Raw genomic sequence first — 25,589 nt, 5'->3', positions numbered from 1 at the left:
CCTTGGGGACGTTAACATTCCAGTTGTTCCACTGTTCCGGGAATTCGTTCTCAACCTGGCCTCCCTTTTGGATCTCACTGGATATTAGACCCGGTTTACCTGACCACACTGACTGCCTAACTTTAAATCTGGCTTCACACCTAGGTTTCCAAGAATGGCCACAATCTCTGGGGCTCAGGCAGAGAGTAGCTGCAGGGACAGCAGAGAATCCCCCGAGGGAAACGTCCAGCAGGGCTCTGGGGCAGGGCTGCTTTGGAGCCCCCAAAGCACAAGTCCAGCCCCGGAGAGCCCCAGGCTCCGACTCTAACCACCAGAGTGCGCAGAAGCTGCAGCAGCAAAGCCTTGGAGTCGGGCTGTTCTGGGAGTCTGTCCTGGGAGTCGGGCTGTGGGGGCAGGACCGTGGGGGCAGGACCTCCACCCTAGGGGGTCTGGAAGGCCACAGCCAACCCAGAGAGCCTGGGGGCAGAGACTTGAGTCCAAGACCATTCTCAGTCCTCGGGGGTTGGAGCTGCTCTCGGACCTGTTACCCCTTCTTCCTCCCAGTTCCTCAGGAATGTCTCCGCTGAGCAATCAGCCTCCTGTGAGTCATCCAGTCCTGCCCAAATCTAATTTAGATAATCTTTAGATGAGACTTTGGACTTAGACTTTAAAGTTCAAGGAGTGAGTTCAGACGTTGAGGCTGTTGGGACAGAACAAATGTATTTTGCATGAGAGACAAATAGGAATCAGAGGGCTAGCAGTGGCCTCTGGGAGGGGGTGATCTTGCCTGAAAGCCGAATTCTCCAGAGTCCATAGGTAGACACTGGAGGCTGGAGGGAGATTTCCCGTCCACCCTCTGAAATTTTACTGGAGTGAATTGACATTAGGCAGATTAAATAGGAGAAAAGATACACACATTTATTAACATGAATGTGGAAAAAATCAGAGACAGGACTCACACAAAACATGAGACTCTCCAGCAGCCAGCTTAAGTAACTTTCTGAGCTACCTTAATGAATAGTTTTGAATAGGGAGGTTTTTGGGGGATCTGGAGGTGCATGTGACCAGGGATGGCAGAGGAGAGGGGAGAGATACCTGGTAACAAAGTTTGTTTCATTATAGGTAAAGTCTCTCAGAAGAATAGATGAGACGTCTGTCCAGATAGGCAGGTGTCTTGGTGTGGAGATCTTTAGTCTTTTCTCTCTGGTTAATCTTACCTGATTAATGAAATTTCATAATTGTTGCAGTCCTTCTGGGAAAGGGACCTCAGAGGAAGCCCCTCCCAGCACTTTGCGAAACAGAGAAAACCCAGAGACAAGACAGTGGCGGGTCAGGGACATGTGAGGGACTTCCCAGGGTGACCTGCTCTCCTGGGTTCCAAGTCAGGGCACTTTGGATCCGGTGTGTCGTGATCTCTGTACGGCATCTACACACAGAACTTTTAAAAGTGTTTCCTCAGGTTTTTTATTACTATAGTGATTTAAGTTACAGCCAACAACTTAGTCCAACTTTTCATGGCCGAGAAGGAGTGGGAATGACATCACTCCCAGGAATCAGACGCCGATACAGCAGCCCTTCAGGTAATCGTATAGGACCGAATTCTTCATAGGCAGGGCAATCATATCAGGTATTAGGAGACCGGACCTTGCAAAGTGGTAGGTCATGAGGATGGAGCCCACCTGGATGGAATTTGTGATCAGTGTCCTTATAAGGACAGGCAGCTGCCTCCCCGCTCTTCCAACCTTGAGAGCACTGTGAGAAGACCCCAGCTAACCAGAAGGCAAGGCCTGGCTACACACTGAATCCGCCAGTGTCTTGATCTTGAACTTCTGTCTCCAGAACTGTGAAAAATACACCTCTGTGGTTTATAAGCCGTCCAGTTTATGGTAATTGGTTATAGCACCGCCTGGATGAAGACAGCGGGCGGGCGGGCGGGCGGGTGGAGGTCTAGGGAACAGAAAAGAGGAGCTAAGCAGGCCAAGAAACCCAAGTACAGGGATGGAGAAGCACCATCCGCTCACTACAAAAGGCTGAGTTCTCCTAGTAGAGAGCATCTTCTTTTCAGAAATAGAAAGAAAAGTGTGCATCCAGTGGGGAAGCGACAGAGAGAATGAGCAGAAAAATACACATGGCTCCTGAACATGTCGAAAGAATGCTCACAGAAAACGAAATGCAAACTAAACTACAGAGACGCTGCCTCCCTCAGCGAGGCTGGTGAAATCAGGCACCACGCACTTTGCTGCTGGGGACGTGCATGGTAGGGCCAGTGTGGCACCATCTGGAAGTGTCAATCACCACTACGGAGATGCACCTGTTGATTCAGAAAGTCCATTTCTTGTCATTTATCCTGCAGGATATGCTACAATGCATAGAACAGCTATGCTTTGTAACATTGTTAAGGTAAAAAGAGGTGGGGTAGAGGCTGGGGGTGGGTTAGAGGCTGGGGGTGGGTTAGAGGCTGGGGGTGGAGTAGAGGCTGGGGGTATAGCTCTGCTGTAGAGCACTAGGCCACCAGTTCTATCCCCAGCACCAGAACAGAGTTAGGAACAACCCAAATGTCTATCCCAAGACTAGTTAAACGAATTACGGTTTATCCATAAAATTGAATGCTACATGGCTATAAGAGGAATCAGGAAAGTGTTAATGCACTGGCACATTATAGGAAGGGCAAAGCAAGATGATGCTTCTTGTGTACAAGGGTGAGAGAGGAGAATCTATATTTATATTTACTTTTTAAAAAAATATTCATTTTTTAGTTGTAGTTGGACACAATACCTTTATTTTATTTATTTATTTTTATGTGGTGCTGAGGATGGAGCCCAGGGCCTCACACGTGCTAGGTGAGAGCTCTACTGCTGAGCCCCAGCCCCAGCTCTTATATTTACTTTTATATGCATGAAAACTCTGGAAAAATCGACAAGAAATGAACAATAGTGGGGTGGGGCTGTGGCTCAGTGGTAGAGTGCTCACTTAGCACATGTGAGGCATTGGGTTCGAAACTTAGCACCACATTAAAAAAATGAAATAAAGATATTGTGTCCACCAACAACTAAAAAGAAATTAAAAAAAGAGAAATGAACAATAGTGGTTAGCTGTGTGTGTGTGTGTGTGTGTGTGTGTGTGTGTGTGTGTGTCATGAGAGACTTGTAGAGATGGGAATCAGTTCAATAAAAAATAAGTGTGGGATGGGGCAGGAGTTGAAGCTCAGCAATAGAGCACTTGCCTTATACGTGTGAGGCACTGGGTTCGGTTCATAGCACCACACATAAATAAGCAAATAAAATAAAGATCCGTCAACAACTAAAAAATAAGTGTGGAAATTGATTTATTTAAACTGGATTTAACACACACAATCTCTCTCTCTCTCTTTCTCTCTCTATCTATACACACACACACACACACACACACACATATATATATATATAAATGTTATTGAGAAACATTACCCATAGCATACAATGAATCCATTTAAAATATACAATTAAAAAATAAGTAAACATAGGATTCAATGCTTTTTAGTGAATTCACAGAGTTGTGCAACCACCATCAAGTTTAGAACAATCAAGTTTAGAACATTTGCATCACCCCCCCCAAGAAACCCCACACCCGTTAGCAGCCCCCCCCACCTCCCTGCATCCCCCATCCCTAGACGACTACTATCTATAGATTTGCAGATTCTGTACATTGCCTTAAATGGACTCACACAATCTGTGTCTTCTTTCACCCAGCATAAAGCTTCCAAGATCATTCCCATAGTAGCATGTGTCAGTTCTTTCTTTCTTTCTTCTTTCTTTCTTTCTTTCTTTCTTTCTTTCTTTCTTTCTTTCTTTCTTTCTTTCTTTCTTTTCTTTCTTTCTGTTTCTTCTTTTTTTCTTTCTTTCTTTTTCTTTTTGGCTGAATATTATTCCTTTACACTGACATAACACATTTATCTGTTCATCAGTCAGTGGATATTTGGTTTTATGTTTTTGTTTTGTTTTTTGGTACTAGGGATTGAACTCAGGGGCACCCCGACCACTGAGCCACACCCCCAGCCCTATTTTGTATTTTATTTAGAGACAGGGTCTCACTGAGTTACTTAGCACCTTGCTTTTTGCTGAGGCTGGCTTTGAACTTTCAATCCTCCTGCCTCAGCCTCCTGAGTCGCTGGGATCACAGGCCTCGGCCACGGTGCCTGAAGTCAATAGATATTTGACTTCCTTCCACTTTTTGGCTGTGATATCCAATGCTACTCTCAACTCTCGTGTATGGTTTTTCTGTGGACGTGAGTTTCCATTTCTCTTGGGTCTACACCTAGGAGCAGAATGGCAGTCAGGGTAGCTGATTTTAACTGTTTGACAAGCACTAGTTTATTTTCCAAAGTAGCTCCATGATGTTGTAACATTTCCCCCCAGCAGGGCAGGAAGGTTCTAATTTTTTGATACTTTTTACTTTAGTTTCTGGTGTCCTGCTGGGGTTGCGGCAGCCCTGGCATGGTAAGCATGAGCTCTACCCCTGAACTGCCTCCCAACCCGGGCCCTGCTTTCCTTTGTGCACAGCATCTCTGTGTGAACAAGGTGTGGAAGAGGTGCAGGCAGGCAAGCCAGGCAAGGCTAGGGCTGGGCCTTCTTCCATTTTTTCCTCTAATATTGATGGTTCCATTGTTGGTGTGTGCCAGGCCAGCCAATGTCACCCTGCTGTGCATCTCATGTCTCGTTTTGAGCCCCCTCTTTTCTCATAATATTATAAATATCAATTACCGACACACAGGAAGTTCTAATTCATTCATTGTAACTGCTGTGTGGTGTGCCACCAAGTGACCAACCCATATTTCATTCACCATTCCCCAGGGATGGGATTTCAGCAGGCTCTTCTCTGCTCACTTGGCCAGAGTTTCTTTGGAGCACATTTCTAGAGGCAGAGTTTCTGTCAATCTCTAGATGTGAGCTGGTATCTTATTATGTTTTTAAGCACATTTCTCTGAATACTTCTGAGTGGTAGCAACTTTTTATACGATGATGAGCCCTTTGGGTTTCCTAGTCTCAACAAAATTCCTTTTGAAATCCTTTATTATTTGTGATTGGACTGATGCTTTCTCTTCATCTCTCTCTCTCTCTCTCTCTCTCTCTCTCTCTCTCTCTTGGAAGGGGTAGGTACTGGAGATTGAATCTATAAGTGCTTTACCACCGAACTACATCCCAGCTCTTTTTATATTTTTTATTTTGGGACAGAGTCTCCCTAAATTACCCAGGCTGCCCTTGAACTTGCGATTCTCCTGCCTCAGCCTCCTGAGTAGCTGTTACAGACTTGTGCCACCTCACCTGGCTGGAATATTGAACTCTGATGTAGACAAGTGTACTATTCTTCCCCTCATAGTTTATGTTCTTTGTGCCTGGTTTAAGAAATTCCTTTCTTGGAGTGGGGTACAGCTCAGGGGTATAGCACTTGCTTAGCTCCAGCACCATGAACAAACAAAAACAAACAAATTTCTTTCTGTCTCAGTTAATTTAAAGATATTCTGGATTTGCCTTCCTTAAATCATCTCAGAGCTTTTGAAGACAAAATTTTTAAAAGTATAATGTGGTGGGCTTGGTGGTGTGTGTGCCTATAATCCCAGCTACTTGGGAGGCCCAGGCAGGAGGTAAGTTCAAGACCCTCCTGGGCAATTTAGCATAACCCTGGCTAGACAATAAAATTGCATTAATGATGCCAGAGGAATCTGTAAGATGCTCTTATATTCCATAAAAGGGCGCATGGTTTAAAAACTTGAGAAGCAACAGCGATCACCTCTTCCCATCCTCGGGCCTGGGGGGTACCAGAATATGCCACTTGAAATGTGCTTCTTTGGCATATGGATATTCTGAGTTAAAGGTCACTGAGAACCATCAGAAAAGCTTAAAAATAGGAACCACATTTTCCTTTTGTAGAGGAAATTTACATGGATAGAGGAAATTTAGTCACTTTCCTGTAAATTGCCTCCCCTCACCCCCCCAGTAGCCCCCAAGCCCTTTGTTCTATGTTTAGCACATGTTGTCACTGAAGCCCAAGTTCCACTCACCCCTGAGGTCAACAGCACTGGGAGCTCCTGCGTACACGTTAATGAGCTTGTGTTCCTGCTTCTTGTTAGTTCATCTTGACTGGTCTAGTTTAAAACGTCCAGTGAGGAGCCTCAGATGGGTAGAGGAAAAGCTTTCTTCTCTACAGACCTCGAGCTAAGGCCAGAATTGTATTCGCTGTCATGTGGGTTTGATGGATGGTGGCTGGGCTCTGGGATGTTAAGACCCTGGACTCGATTCTCTTTCCCTGCCTTTGATCAACAGCCTTCATTCCCGCTTGTGACCCTGGGGCTTAGTTGGGCTATAACTCCCCGCTCTGGCCCCATTTCAATGCTCTGGCTGGCTCAGAGCCCTCCCCCGGGGACTCGTGGGAAACTTGTGGGGAAAGGGAAAGAGAAGCTGAAACAGCTGTTGCTCCTTCCTGAGACCGTGACAATATCTGATTCCTTCAGACACCTGCCACAGCATACTGTCCTTGGCCAATCGGCTTCCACTGTGGCCACAGGGATGGCCTTTCCTCGAAGCTGGGTGCTATCTGGAGCTCGGTCCATCTCCCGAGAGTCACTCGGTGGTGAATGAACTGGGCTTGGCTTTGGGTTGTCAGCTCTCAGGGACTGGGTTGGAGAAGGGGCCATGGGTGGCTTCAAAATGGGAACTTCCCATGGAAACTTGCCCGCAGCTTCCTCCTCTAGGGCCATTTCAGGATCTTCCTGGGCCCCTCGCATTACTTTTAAGTCCCTACCACATCCTATTAAGCCTAAGAAAATTGCCTCTTCACGTTGTCAATAGGTGCAATTAGATACAATCATCTGAATCCAGAGGCAGTTGATTGATACTACATTTTGTAGACATTTTAATTAAACATTGGTTAGTTTCAATTTTACAGTGTTTTTTTTTTTTTTTTTTTTTTTGAGTCAGTCTTGGTCTCCAGGTCTCCCATGTCTTTATGTGTCCTTGAAATGTTCACACAGTCAGGCTCTGATTTATGGAGTCTGATGGTGAAACGGTCCAGCCACCAACGTTCATCAGACCAGACTGACCAAGATCCTGATAGCCACAGAAACGCCAAGGATTCCCCAAGCACCTTCCTGGGTTTAAAATCATGGGCTGCTTCCAAAACCCTTTATACAGAGTAAGTGGATATTGCAGAGATTCTTTCTCCCCTTGGCAGAATCAAGGAATCTTGCTGGACCACTTCATCTGTGTAAGATCTTGGAATGGGGTCTGAACCCCCTTCTACGTACGGATAAAACCACAGGATATTTGCAGACTTTCGGATTTTGAGTACAGCCCTGGCCTGTTGGCTAGCCTCCTCCTCTGGTGAGGGGCATATTTAGAGAATGGCCTCCTATCTCTCGCATCCTGAACGCACACAGAGTCCCCCAGGTTCATACCATGGGATCCCAGATCTAAAAGAGTCGAGCAAATGAACACCTTCCTCTTGGCAGAGTTGTTCATTGTGAGGAGTTCTCTCCTGTCTTAGGATCGCGGTGTGGAATCTGCTTTGACAAAAGGTCTCCACAGCCGGTCTCTGTCTGTAGAACTATGAAATACAATAAAGCCTCCTCATTATGAAATCACGAAACATTCCTGAGTACTTCCTGAGGATAGAATTTGGGGGTCGTAAAACAACTTCTTCTTCTTGTATATAGAATTTTGAAGAACAGTTAATCATCGATGTTTGCAGAGCCCCTTCTTGTGCCTTGAGTTTTGTTCTGTTTGCAGACCGCCTGCCTGGGTAGGAAATCATGGAACGTCCACAGAACCGCTTACCTTATCATGATGGAACATCTGCAGAGCTTCCTCATCTGTGTGGACTTGGAATGTTAGCAGAAACCCCTTCTGTGTGGAATTATGGGAGGCTGATTGAGCTCTCTCCCACATATGTGCTCCGGGAACCCTGACTGAGCCCCCAACCCTGTAGGAACTCCTGAAATGCTGACTGAGCCCCCAACCATGGAGAGACTCCCGAAATGCTGACTGGTCTCCTGGTGGTGTAGAATCACAGGCTGTTACTTAAGGACATTCTTCAGTATAAAATCTTGAAGTCCTCAGGAGGGCTGGAGGAAGAGAGCAGACATGGGCCATGGCTGTGCTCGATTACATGTTGGAGAGAAGCAGAGGATACAAAGTGCGTGGCCAGATCATGGAGGGTCTTAAAGACCAAATGAAGGTTAGGAATAGTTCTACAGACTATAAAGAGCCACCAATGTTTTGAGGTAGAAGAATGATGTGATGCAAATTATATTTGAAGAAGCTTGGGGCTGGCTAGCTCCGTTGGTAGAGTGCTAGCCTTGCATGCACAAGGCCTTGGGTTCGATCCAAAACAAAAACAAAACAAACAAATTATATTTGAAGAAGCTTAATCTGGTAAGAGAAATAGATCAAATAAACTGAAGGGTGGTAGTTTATAAAAATAATTTTAAAGACAAAACAGAAAATCGATATTTACTAAGTACAATAACCTATTGTAAATACTTTCATGAAATAAAGGATCATCCTCTAAAGCGAGGCTCAGCAAACAATCACCTCTGGGCAAATCTGGCCCACCACTTGTCTTTGTAAATAAAATTTTATCAGAACAGCCATGCACATTTGTTCATTTACTGTCTATGGTGGCTTTTATGCTACAATAGCAGATTTAAGTAGTTGTGCCAGGGATTGTACAGCTTGTTAAAACCAACAACATTTACTATCTGCCTTTTACAAAAGAACTTGGCTACAGAGCTATAGAAAACTAAGAACAGGGCTGGGAATGTGGATCAAGCGGTAGTGCGCTTGCCTGGTATGCGTGCGGCCCGGGTTCGATCCTCAGCACCATATACAAACAAAGATGTTGTGTCCGCCGAAAACTAAAAAATAAATATTAAAAAAATTCTCTCTCTCTTTAAAAAAAAAGAAAACTAAGCAAAAAATTGTAAATGACTTAAATAGACCTCATCAGAAAAATGATTTTTAAAAAGTGTGACCTAGTTATATGATAAAATATTATATAGCAGTAGAAATAAATAAACTCAATTTTCATGTATCATTATAGATACATGTTACAGAAATGATGTCAAGAGAAAGCAAGTTGCAGAAGAGTATATTTATATTCGTTGGATCAAATTTTTTTATTACATTGTTCTTACTAATGTCTAAAAATTATTTTTATCAATTATTATTTTATTAAATCTACTGTTTCACTTGCATATTATTACTTTCTTCTTGTAATTTTATATACAGATTTAGAATCACCATAGTTATTAACCCACAGCTAATTTTGAACTTTTTGTCCTAGGTTCATGCTTTGAATATCCTCAGAGCCTTGTTTAGAGATACACCTCTAGGAGAAAATATCATTCCGTATGTTGCCGATGGAGCTAAGGCTGCAATTCTGGGTTTTACCTCACCAGTCTGGGCAGTGAGTGCTTTTGCCATTTACTTTCATTGATTTAATTGTACCTCTGATTAAGTTTTAATAAACCTTTCACTGGATGATAAAAAAATATATATTGCATTTTATCAAGGAATTTCTCTAGGGAATAAATTCTTGGATCAGACTATATTTTGATTCTTGATGTTTTATGGCTTCATTTTATCTCTTTTGTTGGTTTATTAGACTTAAGTCTTTTATTTTAGTGCAGTAAGCTATAACTTTAACTTATCACAGTCTACCCTTGAGTGATATTTTGCTGTGCCACTTAAAGTATAAGAACTTAATATTTTGCTTCCCTTTTCTTCTTCCTATCTTGATGCTGCTATTGTTATACATTTTACTTTTTTGTGTGTTGTAAGCCTACCCTAGGTTGTTATTACTTTTGTTTAAAGTCAGTTATCTTTTTTTTTAAATTTGCCATTTTAACCATTTAACTTGGCATAAGTGTATACAATATTCATCACATTACACATTTTCAGAACCTTTTTGTCATCCCCAACAAAAGATCTATACTCATTAAGTTTTGACTTCCTGTATTTTCTTATCCCCGGTAACCTCTGTAATACCTTTGGATTCTATGAATTTACCTGACCTAATATCTCTTATAAGTGGAATCATAACAATATTTATTAATTTATATTTGGCTTATTTCGTTTAATATAATGTCTTTAAGTTTCAACCAAGTTGTAACGTGTCAGAATTTTATTCCTTTTTAAGTCTGCATAACATTTCATTGTATGTGTGTACTTTATTTTCTTTATCCACTCATCTGTTGATAGATTGTTTCCACATTTTACTTATTATGGTAATTCAGCAGTGAGCATTAGCATACAAGTTATCTGAGTCCCTGATTTCAGTTAATTTGGGTGTATTATAGGGTAATTCTGTGTTTAACTTTTTGAGGAACCATCAAACTCTTCCATAGAGACAGTATCATTTTATGTTCATATCAGCAATGCACAAGAGTTCCAATTTGTTTAAGTCTTCACTTAGGATTTTCATTTTTTAAAATGATAGTTCTTCCTGATGGGTTTGAAGTGGTATCCCTTTATGATTTTGCTTTGCATTTCCCTACTGATTAGTAATATTGATCTAGAAGCAGACCAACTCTTTCTTAGTATCTTAATGTATCTCTTTTTGGATGTTGTAGATTCTGTATATCATATGTTGAGTGAGTGGTACCAATATATTCTATCAAAAGTTGAAAAATCAAGCACAAAACATTAAATAGAAGTCTAAATATTGAATCACTTTTTTTTTCAATATAACACTGTCCAGAAACCATTTGACTTAGAACTCTGTAAAGACTGTGAGCAGTACCTAGTGTACTTCTTAGATTTAAGAAAGGAAACTTTCATGTGTCTTTTTTCATGATTCCTTGGAGAAACCCTTATTTTTTTTTTCTCCTATGTCATTGTGTCTTCAAGAGTAAAGGACAATAACCTATGATTCATAGGCGCTTGACATGTGGCTTTACAAAAATGCTTGGCAAAGGGGAGGGGAGGAGCAAAGAACCTAGGTCTTAAACCCACAGAGTGGTGGGGTGTGGTGGCGCATGCCTGTGATCCCAGCAGCTTCGGAGATCTGAGGCAGGAGGATTATGAGTTCAAAGCCAGCCTCAGCAACAGTGAGGCATAAGCATCTCAGTGAGACCCTGTCTCTAAATAAAATGCAAAGTAGGGCTGGGGATGTGGCTCAAGTGGTTAAGTCCCCCTGAGTTCAATCCTTTGTAACTCCCCACCCACAATTCCCACAAACAAAACAAAATCCACAGAGTGGAGTATTTACTAGACAGGCAGGCTTTCCAATTAGTACAAACCATTTCGTACCAATATGATAAGCCTCTAATTGAGATTCAGTCTGTTGCAGTGGCTGCAAAGGCACAGACTCCCAGTGTGAGGAACACTCCTCAAGGTTGCCAACATTTGCCTAGACAATTGGGCATCTTCTTGTAAGAGATGCAGACTTTTGGAATTCTGTCTAGGAGCATTGCATAACTGCCCTTGAAGGCACAGCGTTTACCTTTTACATTTATAGGAAATAGAACAATACCCGTATACCATCAGTGTAATCAGAGATGTAGGAATGTGGCTTGATCATCAGGAAAATTAGAGATGGTAAAACTGATTGCCAACAATATTAATATTGTTTTCTTCAAGTCTAATCCAGATAATACAAGAAATATTTTCTGTGAAAGGGCTTTAGCAGTGTGAAATGTGGTGATTTTCCCAACTTTTTGCCAAAGCCAAAAGTGTCAGAAACAAATGATTCCTTTGTGGAAGTCCATTTGTGAGACCCAAAACAGTAATGCATATGCCTGAAAATTTTTTTAAAATAAAGGAAAACATAAGAGAAACCTTTAAAATGAGTTACCTGTTAAGCCACCACAGAGTTATCATGATTCTGATGCATATTTTTTATCCTGTGAGTTTTATGCATGAATACTATCAATATCCATATATATATCCACAAAAGCTTGTAATAATATAAATGCTTATGATAATTTTATTAACTGGAATCTTCCTTTTGAACACTGGTTGTATAGGAATATTTTGTTTCTATTTGCTGTTCTTGCTTTGTCAGACAAAGTAACATCATACCTGTGACAATCTATACTGTTGCCATAAATTTTTTTTTAACTTTATAACAACAGTTTCACAGACTCCAGGCATAGCATTGGCTGTGTTCAGTTCTGGTGATGATCTTCTTGCTTGTGGAGTCCTGAGCAAGCATGGGACTTCATGTGGGGTGGGAGGGAGCTCATGTTGCCATATGCTGATTGCTGTATTTCCTTTCTTATGAAAACCTAATGAAATTATAAGTCAACATAATCACCGGCTATGAAGAAACCTTCATTTTACAGTAACAGTTTACTATAGCATTATTTGTTGAAGTCATTTTAAAGGGTGTTTTTCCCCTAGTGCTTGTGAAATATGGTTTGATTTACAGAAATTTGATTTGTGTGCATCCTCTCAGGAATATATTGTGCCTAAAGCTGGCGACATCTGTACTTTTGACTTAATTGTTTTTCCTGATAAGTTGGAGAGGCAAAAACCCAGGTAAAGTGAATTATTTGTAGTAAAGGGCCATTTTTCAGAGAGCATTCATGTATAGATTTAATGTGTTTTTACAGATTACTGGCTATTTGTATTGAGACCTTACAGGTCTTTCAATCTTTGCTACTTGGTTGGAATTTTTTAAATACAGAGAAAATGTACTATTGTAAACATTGTAGGCATTAGGCATACCTACAGTGTAGTAGATGACATATTAAGCACTGGAAATACTAATATAAATAATGTACCTGGCATCATTTATATTACATTGATTAATTTCAGTAAACTTTATTATATTTCATATTTTATATATAAATAAAATAAGGCTAAGAGACCTGAAATACCTTTGTCTAAGAATGTGCAACTGTTATCTGTCTGACTTCAGAATCTGAAGTGTGGTAAAGCAGTTTTGTGTGTGATAGGATTGCAGAAAAGGTCATTTTAGCTGATTTGTAGGGCTTGGGCCCTGTGTCCTCAGAAAGCAACTGGAGGTAAGATTTTATTGAGTGGTACAAACCCAGAGCAGCAAGAATGAAAGAAAACAATAAATAAGGCAAGAAAGGAGGAAAGATGCTACCAAGTAGGCCCTAACCTTGCAAGAAAACTGAGCTGGTTGTCTTGTCACATGGTACATCTTCTACTATGTGAAACTACCACCTCTTAGAAGAGTCCCATTGCTTGTTTCTTGTTGGTCAGAGTTTACCCCTTGGGGCATTAACCCAACTTGGACAAGTGTTGGCATAAACACTTGAAATGCAACTGTGATTCCTTCTGCTATTGAAAAGCCTATTGAAAAATCCTTCACAAGGGGGTTTTATAGCAGGGAATGATGGGTTTTTTATTAATCTAGATAAATGGGGACTTGATTCTAAGGTGGCAAGAAGGAAGGAGGAAGACCAATCAGGAAGCTATTATAATAGTTCTGCCAAAAGGTGATGATGGCCTAGAATAGAGAAATGTTAGTAAAGATGGTAAGAAATGATTATGTTTGACGTACATTTTGTAGATGAAGTTAGTTTAGTCAAAATTTAAGTTACATAAAATGACTTATAGATACATATGCATAGATCCTTAGAGTTTTCTGGGCAGTTGTTCTTTTAAAATAGCATCTGATTCTCTTTATTATGTTTAGTGACTGTTGGACACCTGATTGCTTTTCCCTAGGCAACTCTCAGCCTTTCCAATAGAGCTTGCCAAGCAACCCAACTAGGGTCCTCCTATGACTCATCCTGAGGTTATATTTTCATCTAGAACAGTTTTATCTTGCTTCTCTCAAGTCAGTTCTGATTCACAGCATGCAGGGGATATCAGAGGAATATACAAAAAAGACTTTCAGATCTTCCTGGCAGCACTGCCACGATTACTTTGTGTCTTGTTGGCACCAATGACTCTGCCCTCTGGCAGTTGTGAAGTTGCTATGAAGGTTCCAGGCTTAGGGCTGTGTAGTCTTGAAATCCAGCTGTGCTCCACTCATCATGCTATGTGCCTTGGAATGGAGCTTCATTTACTCAGAGGAAGAGGTACATTTTTTCTAATTCACTTATAGATGCTGTATGGATTAGTGGAAACCCTTTCTTTACTTTTGACCTCTCATGGGAGAAGTATCTTACAGCTTTGGAAGACAGTTACCAAGAACTCAAGTATTGCTGGTCTTCTCCTTAGAAGCCCAGAAAATATGGCATGGTTTTTCTGGATTATAGGTGTAGGATTTCTTCAAAGTCACATGGCTTAGAACTCAAATCTCATTTAATATTTTTCAAAATCATTGGATCTAGTGTTCTAAAGAACATAATACAGGAAATTTTGACACATACTGTTAGATCTGCATTAAATACTATGCCTATACATAAGCTGGAGAGAAAACTGAATAATATTTTTCTCCAAAAAGGAAAATAGAAAATGCTTTTAACCTTATTCTTTGCAAAAATGTTGTTGTATTTTGAGTTATATTTCTTATGCTTATACTATTTCATGTATTGATAGCAGTGACAAGTTATATAATTATGCCAACCATTCAGTAGTTAGTGAACTTTGAAAAATGTTTTTGGTTTTTAAAAACCAATCTTATTACTAAAGTGCTTTCTTTATGAAACTTTTTGCTGTCTAATTCACAGTGAGCTCTCAAATATATTTGATGAATAAATGTTTTATTGGGTTTATTATTGATATTTACTTTATATTTATTAAAATAAATCCTAATTTTTAAGAGAATAACATATTTTTCCAATATTTATTTTATATCTAAAGAATTCTAAAGCAGAACTACTAATCTGTCTAAGCCATATTAATTGGTGATAGAATAAAAACTTCACATTTATTTCCTATTTTTAATATTCTCAAAGATTTCTAGTTAAAACAAGAGTTTATGATTCTTACTTGATCCTCTCTCACGATTAGTTCACTTAGTTTCATTTCAGTTTTCAATAGTTTTGTCGTTATAACAAGTGGGTTTAGTGGCCAACAAAAAGCTGCCAAAAGCTTTCATTCCATGGAATTCCCTACTTTGGTGTTGTAGATTTTCTCATGTAAGTTTCTGGACAAAATAGAACATCCTATCTCATGACACTTAGAAAGTTTTTTCCTATTTTGAATCAAACTTGGTGGTAATGAGAATCCCAGAAATATATACTTGTTTTATGTTTTATCGATTCCACCTTTCTACTTCCACTTTCTCTCTACCCCAGTGTTTTCTCTCCCCCAACAGCTAGATGGAAGATGAGTGGCTGCTTTTAAATATTTAAAAGATAAGTCTGGATTAAGTAAGACTGTACTGAATTATGTTTATTTTTAAACTCATTTTATTCATTACATAAATTGAATACATTTTAGCAAAATTAATTTAGCTCATTAATTGTCCATTTTTATTCCATGTTTACCTTTAACTGATCTTTAGAGCTCTCAATTTTCTTAGCAATGACAAACTAAAGTAGCTAATACTCTAAAAATGATACTGTTTTCTGTTTCTTATCATATTAGGTATGAGCAATTAATTTGAATAAAATGCTAGTGATTTAAGTCTTTCTAAAAATCAAACATCACTTCAGTGCTTGGTTTAATGTACATTAATTAAAGTAGTCAATACTTATACTCTGGCATATGTGAACTTGTGCTTCTTTATTACTTTTCTGAACTGTTCATTTTAAGGAAGGTGACACTGTTTCAGTAGCAAGCACTTGATTTTTGACATCAATAAATTCTACATGTTTTAAAAGTTATTGCCACAGCTGAAATAATAGTGTTTCACTTCTTTTTTAATACTGAAGCTGGGTGTGGTCCCTTAAAATAGTTATGAATAAGGCCGGTTGGTATTTTGCCATAGTTCAGTACATTTATATATAAAAAGCTATTGCCTTTGCTTAACTTAAAGAAATGTTTAAGTGATAATAGTTTGTTAGTGGTCTCTTATTGTTCAGCTACAACATTTTTATCTTAAATGTTTGAAGTGTGAAATAAAATGGATTTTAAAGTCAAGAAGGAAAAAAAGCTAACTACTATTTTGAAGATTAGCTCATTGATACATCTCAATACAAGCAAAATTCTTTTATAAATCAGTTTTGAAAGAATATAGTAAGTCATAGCTAAATGGAATTGATGGAAGTGTGTGGTTTTATTGAGTATCTTGTGTGTTGTATAGAAGGCATTGATGACTGGGACAAATTACTTAACCTGCCTGTACTTCAGTTTTCACACCTGTAAAATGATCACAGCTAATTCAGAGTTGGGGAGGATTAATTAAATTAATGTTTATCAATCATTTAGGAGAGCCTATAAGTAAGTGCTCATTAGTTATTAATAAGTGGTTAATAATTAATAGTATTTGTTATTAATAAATTATTTGATTATTATATTTATACTTAATTATTTACTAGTTTTGCTGGAGTTGAATGGTATATTTGAACAATAATGATTGGGGATATTAGACTTTAGAAAAGATTGCTTACTGCTGGTTTCTATACATAGCTATTTAAGAGGATGAATAAACTTGAGTATTTTGCAAACTATGTATAAACATAATTTTCAAATGTAATCTCTTTTCAGATTAAAATTGCATATTTTCTAAGATTTTATATTGAAATTTTAAAAAGATTATGGAGATAATTAAATATTATTACTTGTGTGTCTGAGAGGCATATCTTGCTCAATAATAGGTTTTTCTGTGAGTTGCTATCCTAGCTGTTTGTTGAAGATTCAGTAATTGAAGAATGTCCACTAGCCTAAGCACCAGAGGCCAGGAAATTACTGTTACTTCCCTTTACTCCTCTTTTACCTTTCAAAGAACATTAACCAAACACAAAATCACCAAATCCCCAATTTACTAAACTTTTTGTAAGTCATACAGAAAATACATTCAGAAAAACATGTCAGTTTTTTTCCAAAATATGTCATTTTGTAAGCATTGTAAATGTTTACATTGTAAATGTTACACAGTTCTTTGCTTTTATCATCTAGACTTATTTCTAAACACATTTCAGAAATATCTTTTTTGGAAGGACCTAGAAGTCTCAGTGGCATTGTTCAGCTGCCTGCCCTGATAATTTCTTTTATGATTCTCATGAATCTCCTCTTTTCATGTCCACCTTAGCTATTCATATTCTTATTCTGAATATTGTTTAGACAGTTTGAAATAACTTAAATGATTTTTCCTTCAGTTTTCCCCTTTCCTTTAAATTATGTATGCATTGCATACCTGTATCACAACAGTCAAGGGGTTTTTTGTTTGTTTTTTAGAAAGTATCACTGTGTTGCCCACACCGGCCTTAAACTCTTAGGCTCCTGCCTTAGCCTTCCCAGTAGGTGGTACACGTAACTATGCCCAGCTCACAACAGTGTTCTTAAGGGCATGTCAGTTAAAAAAAAAAGAACAATAAAAACACACTTCTATGTAACTTATTGTTAAAGAAATCCTAGATTCCTCAGCAAGGAGTTTGTGAAAGGTCCATTTCAGAATGACTATGCCCTACTTCACTTTACTTTTCACACCCATCCCTCTGCTTTCAGTTCGGGATTTTAAGTAATTGAACCTTGACAATTTTCCAAACTCTTTGATTTGGAAATCCTCCCTAGTCTTTGGGACTGGATTCCTAATATAGATCATGTTCTTTTCCTTTAGGACATAAAAGGAACTTATTTTGCTGAAGCTTATAGATTGAATGTCTCTCTTTTTAATATAGTGATTTGATATATGTTTTATCACACATAATAGAACATGAGCATATTAAAAGCAAGGACTGTGCCCTATCACATGTGTTTTATAGCTTATTTTATAAAACAGATTGACTGTAAAATTTGCACCATTCATCACAAATACTAATTTTGTTAATATTGCCTACGTTTTTATACAAGTCAGAATTGAGCTTAAATCAGAATTAAATTAGACCATTGTGCTATCTTTCAGATATCTTTTAGTAAATTTCAGGCTTTAGGAGAAGATGGTTGGAAGGGAAGATGTCAAAACTCTCTTTTCATTGCCCTCCCCCTTTTTAATTTTCTGCTTTCTTTTTTAAAGTTAGCATTTTGTGGCTAGAGTTGTAGCTCAGTGGTAGAGTGCTTGCTTGCCCAGCATGTGTGAGGCACTGGGTTCAATCCTCAGCACCACATAAAAACAAATTAATAAAATAAAGGTATTATGTCCATCTACAGCTAAAAAAAAGCTATTTTTAAAAATAAATAGTCAATATTTTAACTTACAGATAACAAAGATAGTACATATAAATGGGGTAACATGTTTTGATACATGTATATATTGTGTTATATTTAAATCCAGTTAACATTTTCTACTCACGTATCATTTCTTATGTTTAAAAACTTACAAATTTTTTTCTTTTGAAATGTAGGATGCATTTATTTATCCCCCCACTCACCCCTACTGTCTCCAACCACTAGTAACTACCATTATACTTTTAACTTCTATGAAATCAGCTTTTTTGTATTCCACATGAATAAGATTTTGTGGGTCTTGTCTCTGTGCCTGGCTTACTTCATTAATATAATGATCTTGTTCCATCGTGTTGTTGCAAAGGATAGGATTTCTTTATTTTTATGACTGAATAGTATTCCATTGTGTATATATAACACTTTTTTTATCCACTTATCAGTTGATGGACTCTTAGGTTTCCATTTCTTGGCTAATAAGAATAGTGCTGCTATGAATATGGGAGTGCAGGTGTCTCTGCAGCTTACTGATTTCCTTTCCTTTGGCCATATATCCTGGAGTGGAATTGTTGGATCATATCACAGTTCAATTTTTAATCTTTTGAGGAACCTCCACACTGCTTTTCATAATGGCTATCTTTGTTGCCCTTTAAATCATATCTAGACCTATCACCAAACCAAACTTGATTTAGAATTGGTTGTGGCATATTAGTTTAGAAGAGAATATATACTCATCTCTCTCCCACTTCTCAGCCCTTTGTCTTCTGATTCTCTTCTCTAAAATCTGCAAGGTGCTAGAAAAGGAATAATAATTTATTTAAAGAAGTATAGATCTCTTTTGTAAATTTTTAAATTGTAGATGGACACTATATCTTTGTTTCATTTATTTTTTTTTATGTGGTACTGAGGATGGAGCCCAGTGCCTCACACATGTGAAGCAAGTGTTCAACCACTGAGCTAAAATCCCAGTCCCTATAGATCTCTTATAAATAAAAATTCTTGATTTTAGTAACTGACAGTTAAAATTATCTTGGGATTTATAGCATTTTTTTTTCCCTACAGAAAACCATAGGCAAAATTGCAACATGCTTGGAATTGCAAAGCGCAGCTTTACAGGTAAATGGATTTTTTTAAATGAATTATTCTAAATTGTTCTGAAAAGGTATTAGACATTCATGCCCAAAGTAATATTATCTCAGAAGGGTTTTATAACAATTGGAATTGATCAGCTGAACTCACACTTAAATGACTTAGTTCATACTTTGTAAACGGTAGAAATAAAAGATATGATTCTAATTTTTTCTGTTTGTATTAGCTTGAATATTCCAAAAATCAGTTTGGAACTTTTCATTTTCTACCTTTAAAACAAGAAATATATTTATTTTTAATATTTTATTCTTGCCATTTAAAAGACATAGGGTGCAGTGAAATCTTTGTAATGAAAAGATATAATATGCATATTTTAAATTTAGTCCACACAGTCCCAGGAAGAATTTAAACTGGAGGACCTCAAGAAGCTAGAACCAAGTAAGTTTTGTTTTATATTTTTTAGTGATATTCCTATAGGAAGAGAGTTTTATCTGTTGTGAATATCAAGATTGTTTAGCACAGAAAGTGATTGGATTTATTTCTCTTATTTTTTGGTGCTTTTAAAATTCCTACAATATTTATATTTTTAATTACCATTTGGATTTAATCTTTATTATAGAATATATATGTTATACTTCATCTAAATATCCAAATTAACCTTTAATTTGTCTTAATGGCTTTAATAAGATTATAATTATTTTGATAAACATTTTCAGTAGAGTCCAGTAGAGAATATAAGGTTACAGTCATTAATGCCCATTCACATTACATGTTATTGAAAACTACAGTCTGAATGTTGGGAAAGCATTACAAAGTGTTTTTTTTTTGTTGTCTCCATTTTTTTCCCTTCTTCAAAATTTTAAAAAGTAAACAATTCCTTCAGTTATCTTGTTGGTTAGGATATTCCCAAATAAAGCCTTTCTGCTGTTTCAAATGATTGCTCTCTTAAAACTGTCTGCAGTATGGGCAAAGGCACAGTGTGAATAACTGAATGAATGTAAGTTAATGTAGCCTTTTTTAAAAACTTTTTTAGTTGTAGACAGATACAATACCTTTATTTTATTTATTTGTTTTTATGTGGTGTTGAGGATCGAATCCAGTACCTCACACATGCAAGGCAAATGCTCTACCAACTGAACTATAACCCAGCTCCTGTACTCTTTTTTTATTGAGATAAGATTGCACATCTCAGTGCATTTATGTGACTAGGGAATAGTAGATTTTATTTATCCAACTAAGTAAGATTTTTAAGTAGGGAATCATAAAATCAAAGCATTTTCAAACAGAAAGGAGTCTCAGACTTGTGATCACATTCTCTATTGAGGAAAGAAATGAAATGATTTGTTTGTCCTGTTTCACTTCAATCTCCAGTAACTGAGCAGGGCCTAAATCTCAGAACGTTTGTCAGTGTATCTCAGTTCACACTAGTGTAATCCTTTTAATGTAAACATGCTTTGAGTAAGAGGTAAAAAATTAATTTAAGAACTAAAGAGAGCCTTGCACAGTGGTGCATGCCTGTAATCACAGCCGCTCAGGAGGCTGAGGCAGAAGGATATCAAATTCAAAGCCAACCCTAGCAAAGCAAGACACTAAGCAACTTAGTGAGACCCTGTCTCTAAATAAAATACCAAATAGGGCTGGGGATGTGGCTCAGTGGTCAAGTGCCCCTGAGTTTAATCCCAGTACCCCCAGCCAAAAAAGAACTAAATAGAATGTTCCTATAAATTCCACAAACTGCCAATATCTAATTCATTATAGCAATTCTAACAAAGACATATATTATTGAGATAGCTGAAATGTGATTGTATTGCAGATCCAGGGTAGAAAAAGGATTCTCAGAGTATACTGAAGGGGATATGATTTTCTGTTGTTTGGGTTGGAAAAGAGAAGTTAACAACAACAACAGACAACAACAAAGGAATGCATAGTGGATTTGTTGTGATTCTGGTGGCTTTTCCACAGTTTTAGATGATCATATTTCATTTCTTCAGAACACCATCCTTCTGAATATGGCAAGAATTCTGTCATTTTAATAGTTTTGGTTTCTTTATGTAATCCAGATCATAAAGTTTTGTTTTCTTTGTGGTTCTGGGGATCAAACCCATGACCTCACACATGCTAGGCAAGCGTTTTACCACTGAGCTACATCTCCAGCCCTAGATCATAAGAGTTGGAGATGTTATAAGAGACACAACTTATATTCAGAAATAGTTCTTATGCCTATATCCAATGTATATAAGGATACTAATCAATGTAATATTTCTCACAAATTTTGGGAGTTTTTTGTACCTAAAACTTTATTTCTCAAAAGCATTAATAAATACTTTGTATAAGATTGAGATATAATTTATATAAAGCACAATTCACCAATTTAACATATCATTCAATTTTTTTAGTAAATTGGAAGAGTTATGCAGACATCACCACAATCAATTTTAGGACATTTTCATCACCACAAGAAGAAACCCTATTCCCATGAGCAGTCATTCACTTCTTGCCATCCCCCTAAAATCCCTTCCAATTCCCAGCCCTAGGAAACCATTAGTTTGATTTCTGTCTATAAATTGTCCTATTGTAGACATTTTATTTAAATGGACTCATATGATATATGATCTTTTATGACTGGCTACATATAAGATTATTTTGAGAAAAACACATTGATGGCTTTAAATAAAAGATTGCAACAGTTGTTTATACGGTGGTTCTACTGAAAATTATGTTTGTGTGTGAGTGTGTGTGTGTGTGTGTGTGGATGAGAGAGAGAGAGAGAGAGAGAGAGAGAGAGAGAGAGAGAGAGAGAGAGAGAGAGAGAGATATGATGCAGGGGATTGAACCAAGGGCTTTGGGCATGTTAGACAAGTGCTTTACCATAAACTATGTCACCAGCCCTCAGTTTTTTATGATAAAAATTATTAGGATTTTGGCTTCTTATTCAGTCACTATTTCCTATTAGTTGTTTGTTTCCAAACAAATTTTAAGAATCTTATAGATACACAGAGTGGCCGTAAAGACTGTGGATGTTTATTTCATATATTTATTATCTCTTCTCTTCCTCTGAGCATGCTCAAGTACTTCTATTGCCTCACAAGATCTTTCATTAATTGCTCTTTTTTTTTTTTTTTTTTTTTTTTTTTTTTTTTAGAATAGCATCTATATGCTAAGCACTCGAATCCTCTCAGTAACATTCTGCTAAGGACAACACCGACACTAGCTTGTAAATCCCAGCAATGAGTTTTAGGGTCACCTGGATTGGTTCTTTCACTATGCTGTTAGTAATACCTGTAGTGGTGCTGTACTACATCATTCCTAAGTACAGCTCTCCAGTTCAAATTCCTAAGAAATTATTGACCCATGTATTAGTTGAAGATCAGGTTAAAATCTATTACTTTTTTGGCTTTTTAAAAAAGATTTGGAATAGAAATGGAAAGAGTATTTTGGAGATTCACTTTATTATACTTTATATAATGTTTTTCATTTGTACTTTTCCCTTCTTGATAGTTATCTTTTTAGATGATTTTAATTTGCTGTTGCTTCTCAAAGAAACATAAGTGAGTATTCTGTATTTCAGTAGGGTAGACTCTGTAATTTGAAATTTATCCAAGCAGGGCACTTGTTGTGAGTTAATTATTGAGTTGGAATTAAATATTTTCTACAAATTGGTATTTAGTAATATTTCAGATTAAGTATACTTATTCAAGCTTTCTTTTTAAAACGTTAAGCCTCTTCTAAGGAAAATAGTGAATTCTAACTTTTAATATGTTGAACTTAACTGGTTTCCTTTCTTTTAAAAAAAGTTTTTTTAAAATTTAATGCGTGTGTGTGTGGTGCTGGGGATCGAACCCAGGGCATTTCCCATATAAGGCAAATGCTCTACCACTGAGCTACATCACTAGCTCTTGGCTGGTTTATTAGGCTGATGTATTCTTTACTTGAACATTTTGAAATCTTTTAAATTCTGTCTGAAAATACTAAAACTATGATTGTGAAAGTCTGAGCCATTTTTTCTTATGTTAATTGCAGTAATGTACTGCTGCTTACTCAAGCATATCTCCCCACCACCACCCTGCAAAATTCCCTTCTGTTAAGCCACCCTTCAAGGCTTCACAGAAATCCCACCTCTCCCTGAAAGCTTTCTCTGCTGTCTCTATAGAGGCATAATTAAACTCTGCCTCCTCTCCTGTATAGAATCATTTTAACTATCCATTGTCAGATTCTCACATGTGTTATTTTCACTTGTATTTGTTTTAGTCCTCAAAGAGATTATGAATGGACTCTTCCCCCAGCCCAGAGCCTATTGAATGCTTTAAGTGTAGTATGAACTTGGTAAGATTGTGTTGAGTTAAATAGATTTGAATGTTTTGAAGGAATCTTTTCCTATAATTTAAAAAATAACCTTTCAAAATTGAGGCAGCTGCCCATTTTCCTACAACAAAAATGAAACACGTCAGTCACCAAAAGCGAAATGCATTTTGATATTTGCCTGTGTGTCATCTTTTGAGGGTTAGCTTCAGGAGGTTGGTAGGTCTGTGCTCCAAGAGAAAGGCTAGGAGTGCTGAATTTTCCATGGTGGAGTAGCATCAGATGTCTGCCATGTAGTGATCCAAAGTGTGTAAGTCCTACCAAATCAGCCAATGAATCTCCAACCCATGACATGCTTCATACTTATGATAATGTCTTTTGTAAAATTCAAGCTCCTCTTGAGATCCTCCTAAGACATCATTGCTAGTATTGGTAGAAAGAAAACTCTATGTAAAGTTTAAGCTATTTTAAAAGAACAATAGAATCTGTTATTCCATAGTTGTTGAAAATGTAAACCTATAATACAGTTATAGAAAGTAAAACAGAATTTGTTTTAAAGCTATTTAAATTTGTTCTAAAGCTATTCACATAAATTAAATGTTTCATAGTACTTTAACTTGTAAAAATAATATAACAAAGCTATTATTCTAAAGCAAATACGTCCTCTTCAGAGCTTTGATACCAAAGAAATGAAAATACTATTTAATTATTCTGTTACAATACAAATGCAAGATAACCACTGAGCCACATCCCCATCCCTATTTTGTATTTTATTTAGAGACAGGGTCTCACTGAGTTGCTTATGCCTCACTTTTGCTGAGGCTGGCTTTGAATTATTAATCCTCCTAAGCCTCTGGGATTACAGGTGTGCACTACCACACTCAGCCAAGATATTCTTAATAACCAAGATATTTTTCAACTTTTTTGTTTGTTTGTTTTTGACGTACTGGGGATTGAACCCAGGGGTGCTCTACCACTGAGCTATATTTCCAGTCCTTTTTATTTTTATTTTTTAAAACATTTTTAGTTGTAGATGGACACAATACCTTTATTTTATTTATTCATTTCATGTAGTGCTAAAGATTGAACCCATTGTCACATGTGCAAGGCAAGCACTCTACCACTGAACTACAACCCCAGCCCTTTTATTGTTTTATTTTTATTTTGAGACAGGGTCTCCCTACGTTGCTTAGGCAGATGAACTTCTAGTCCTCCTGACTCAGGCTTTTGGTACCTGGGATTACAGACACATGCCACCATAACAGGATCAGCTTTTAAAAATTATTGTTATATACATTTTTAATGGTTGATTTTTTTGCTCATTTTATTAAACTCTTATTACAATATGATCATTTCTGTGTGTTTGTTTCTGATATGAGTGAGACATGATCTTTTTGTTACCTGCTCCCCATTCTTGGTATCTATTCCATTGTTGTGTAAGTGATCAATATTTATTAATATTACTTATTAATATTGAGTTGATTTAATAGTTTAGTAACAATGATCATGCAGAAGTATAGAAAAGATGTTCTTGTATTAAAAAATAAACAGTACTTCTTAGTGAGATAAGAAATATTAGGATTCTAGTCAACTAGATCAAAAAGGTCATGGAGAGAGTGAATGTCCATTTTAGATTTTCCCTTGCCATTTTGTATACATTTATTTAGGCTGTAATTCTCTCAATAGCCTGTAAAGGAAGTAGCATTCTCATTTTAGAACTGGGGAGATTAGGGTATTTATGTAAATGTTCAAGTTATTGTTGTAATTGTAGGGCTAGGTTTTGATTTAAACCTTCTACTTTGATCTCCTGCTGCTTCCCCTAAGTTCCCACAGTCCTTTCTGTGCCTTGAATAAGGCAAACTGTTTCCTACTTGGAACCTTTGTTGTTGCTCCAGCCTGTTCTTTAATACCTGGGAAGCCTTATGCTAGAGCCACTTATGGATGATTCCTCTCATCTCAGGTCTTGGCTCAAATGTCTTCTTACAGTTTAGTTTTGAAAGGCACCCTGTGTACCTTAGCTACTCTACCAAGTTCTCTCTGCTTTTACACAGCATCCTGTTT

The 25,589-nt window shown here is 37.4% G+C and overlaps 1 protein-coding gene across 1 annotated transcript in view; it reads left to right on the top strand.

Annotated features, from left to right (window-relative positions):
* Window positions 1–8,100: 8,100 nt before the first annotated feature.
* Window positions 8,101–25,589, top strand: part of LOC144370522 (axin interactor, dorsalization-associated protein-like) — a 79,212-nt gene continuing 61,723 nt past the window's right edge. Inside the window, exons 1-4 of the mRNA XM_078031330.1 lie at window positions 8,101–8,187; window positions 9,295–9,417; window positions 19,203–19,256; window positions 19,613–19,667. Of these exons, the coding sequence (XP_077887456.1) occupies window positions 8,101–8,187; window positions 9,295–9,417; window positions 19,203–19,256; window positions 19,613–19,667 (319 nt within the window). The remainder of the gene's footprint in view (window positions 8,188–9,294; window positions 9,418–19,202; window positions 19,257–19,612; window positions 19,668–25,589) is intronic.

Source organism: Ictidomys tridecemlineatus, chromosome 14, assembly GCF_052094955.1.
Source record: "Ictidomys tridecemlineatus isolate mIctTri1 chromosome 14, mIctTri1.hap1, whole genome shotgun sequence".
In the NCBI taxonomy this organism is placed as follows: domain Eukaryota; kingdom Metazoa; phylum Chordata; class Mammalia; order Rodentia; family Sciuridae; genus Ictidomys; species Ictidomys tridecemlineatus.
This window is presented reverse-complemented; position numbering and strand designations above follow the sequence as displayed.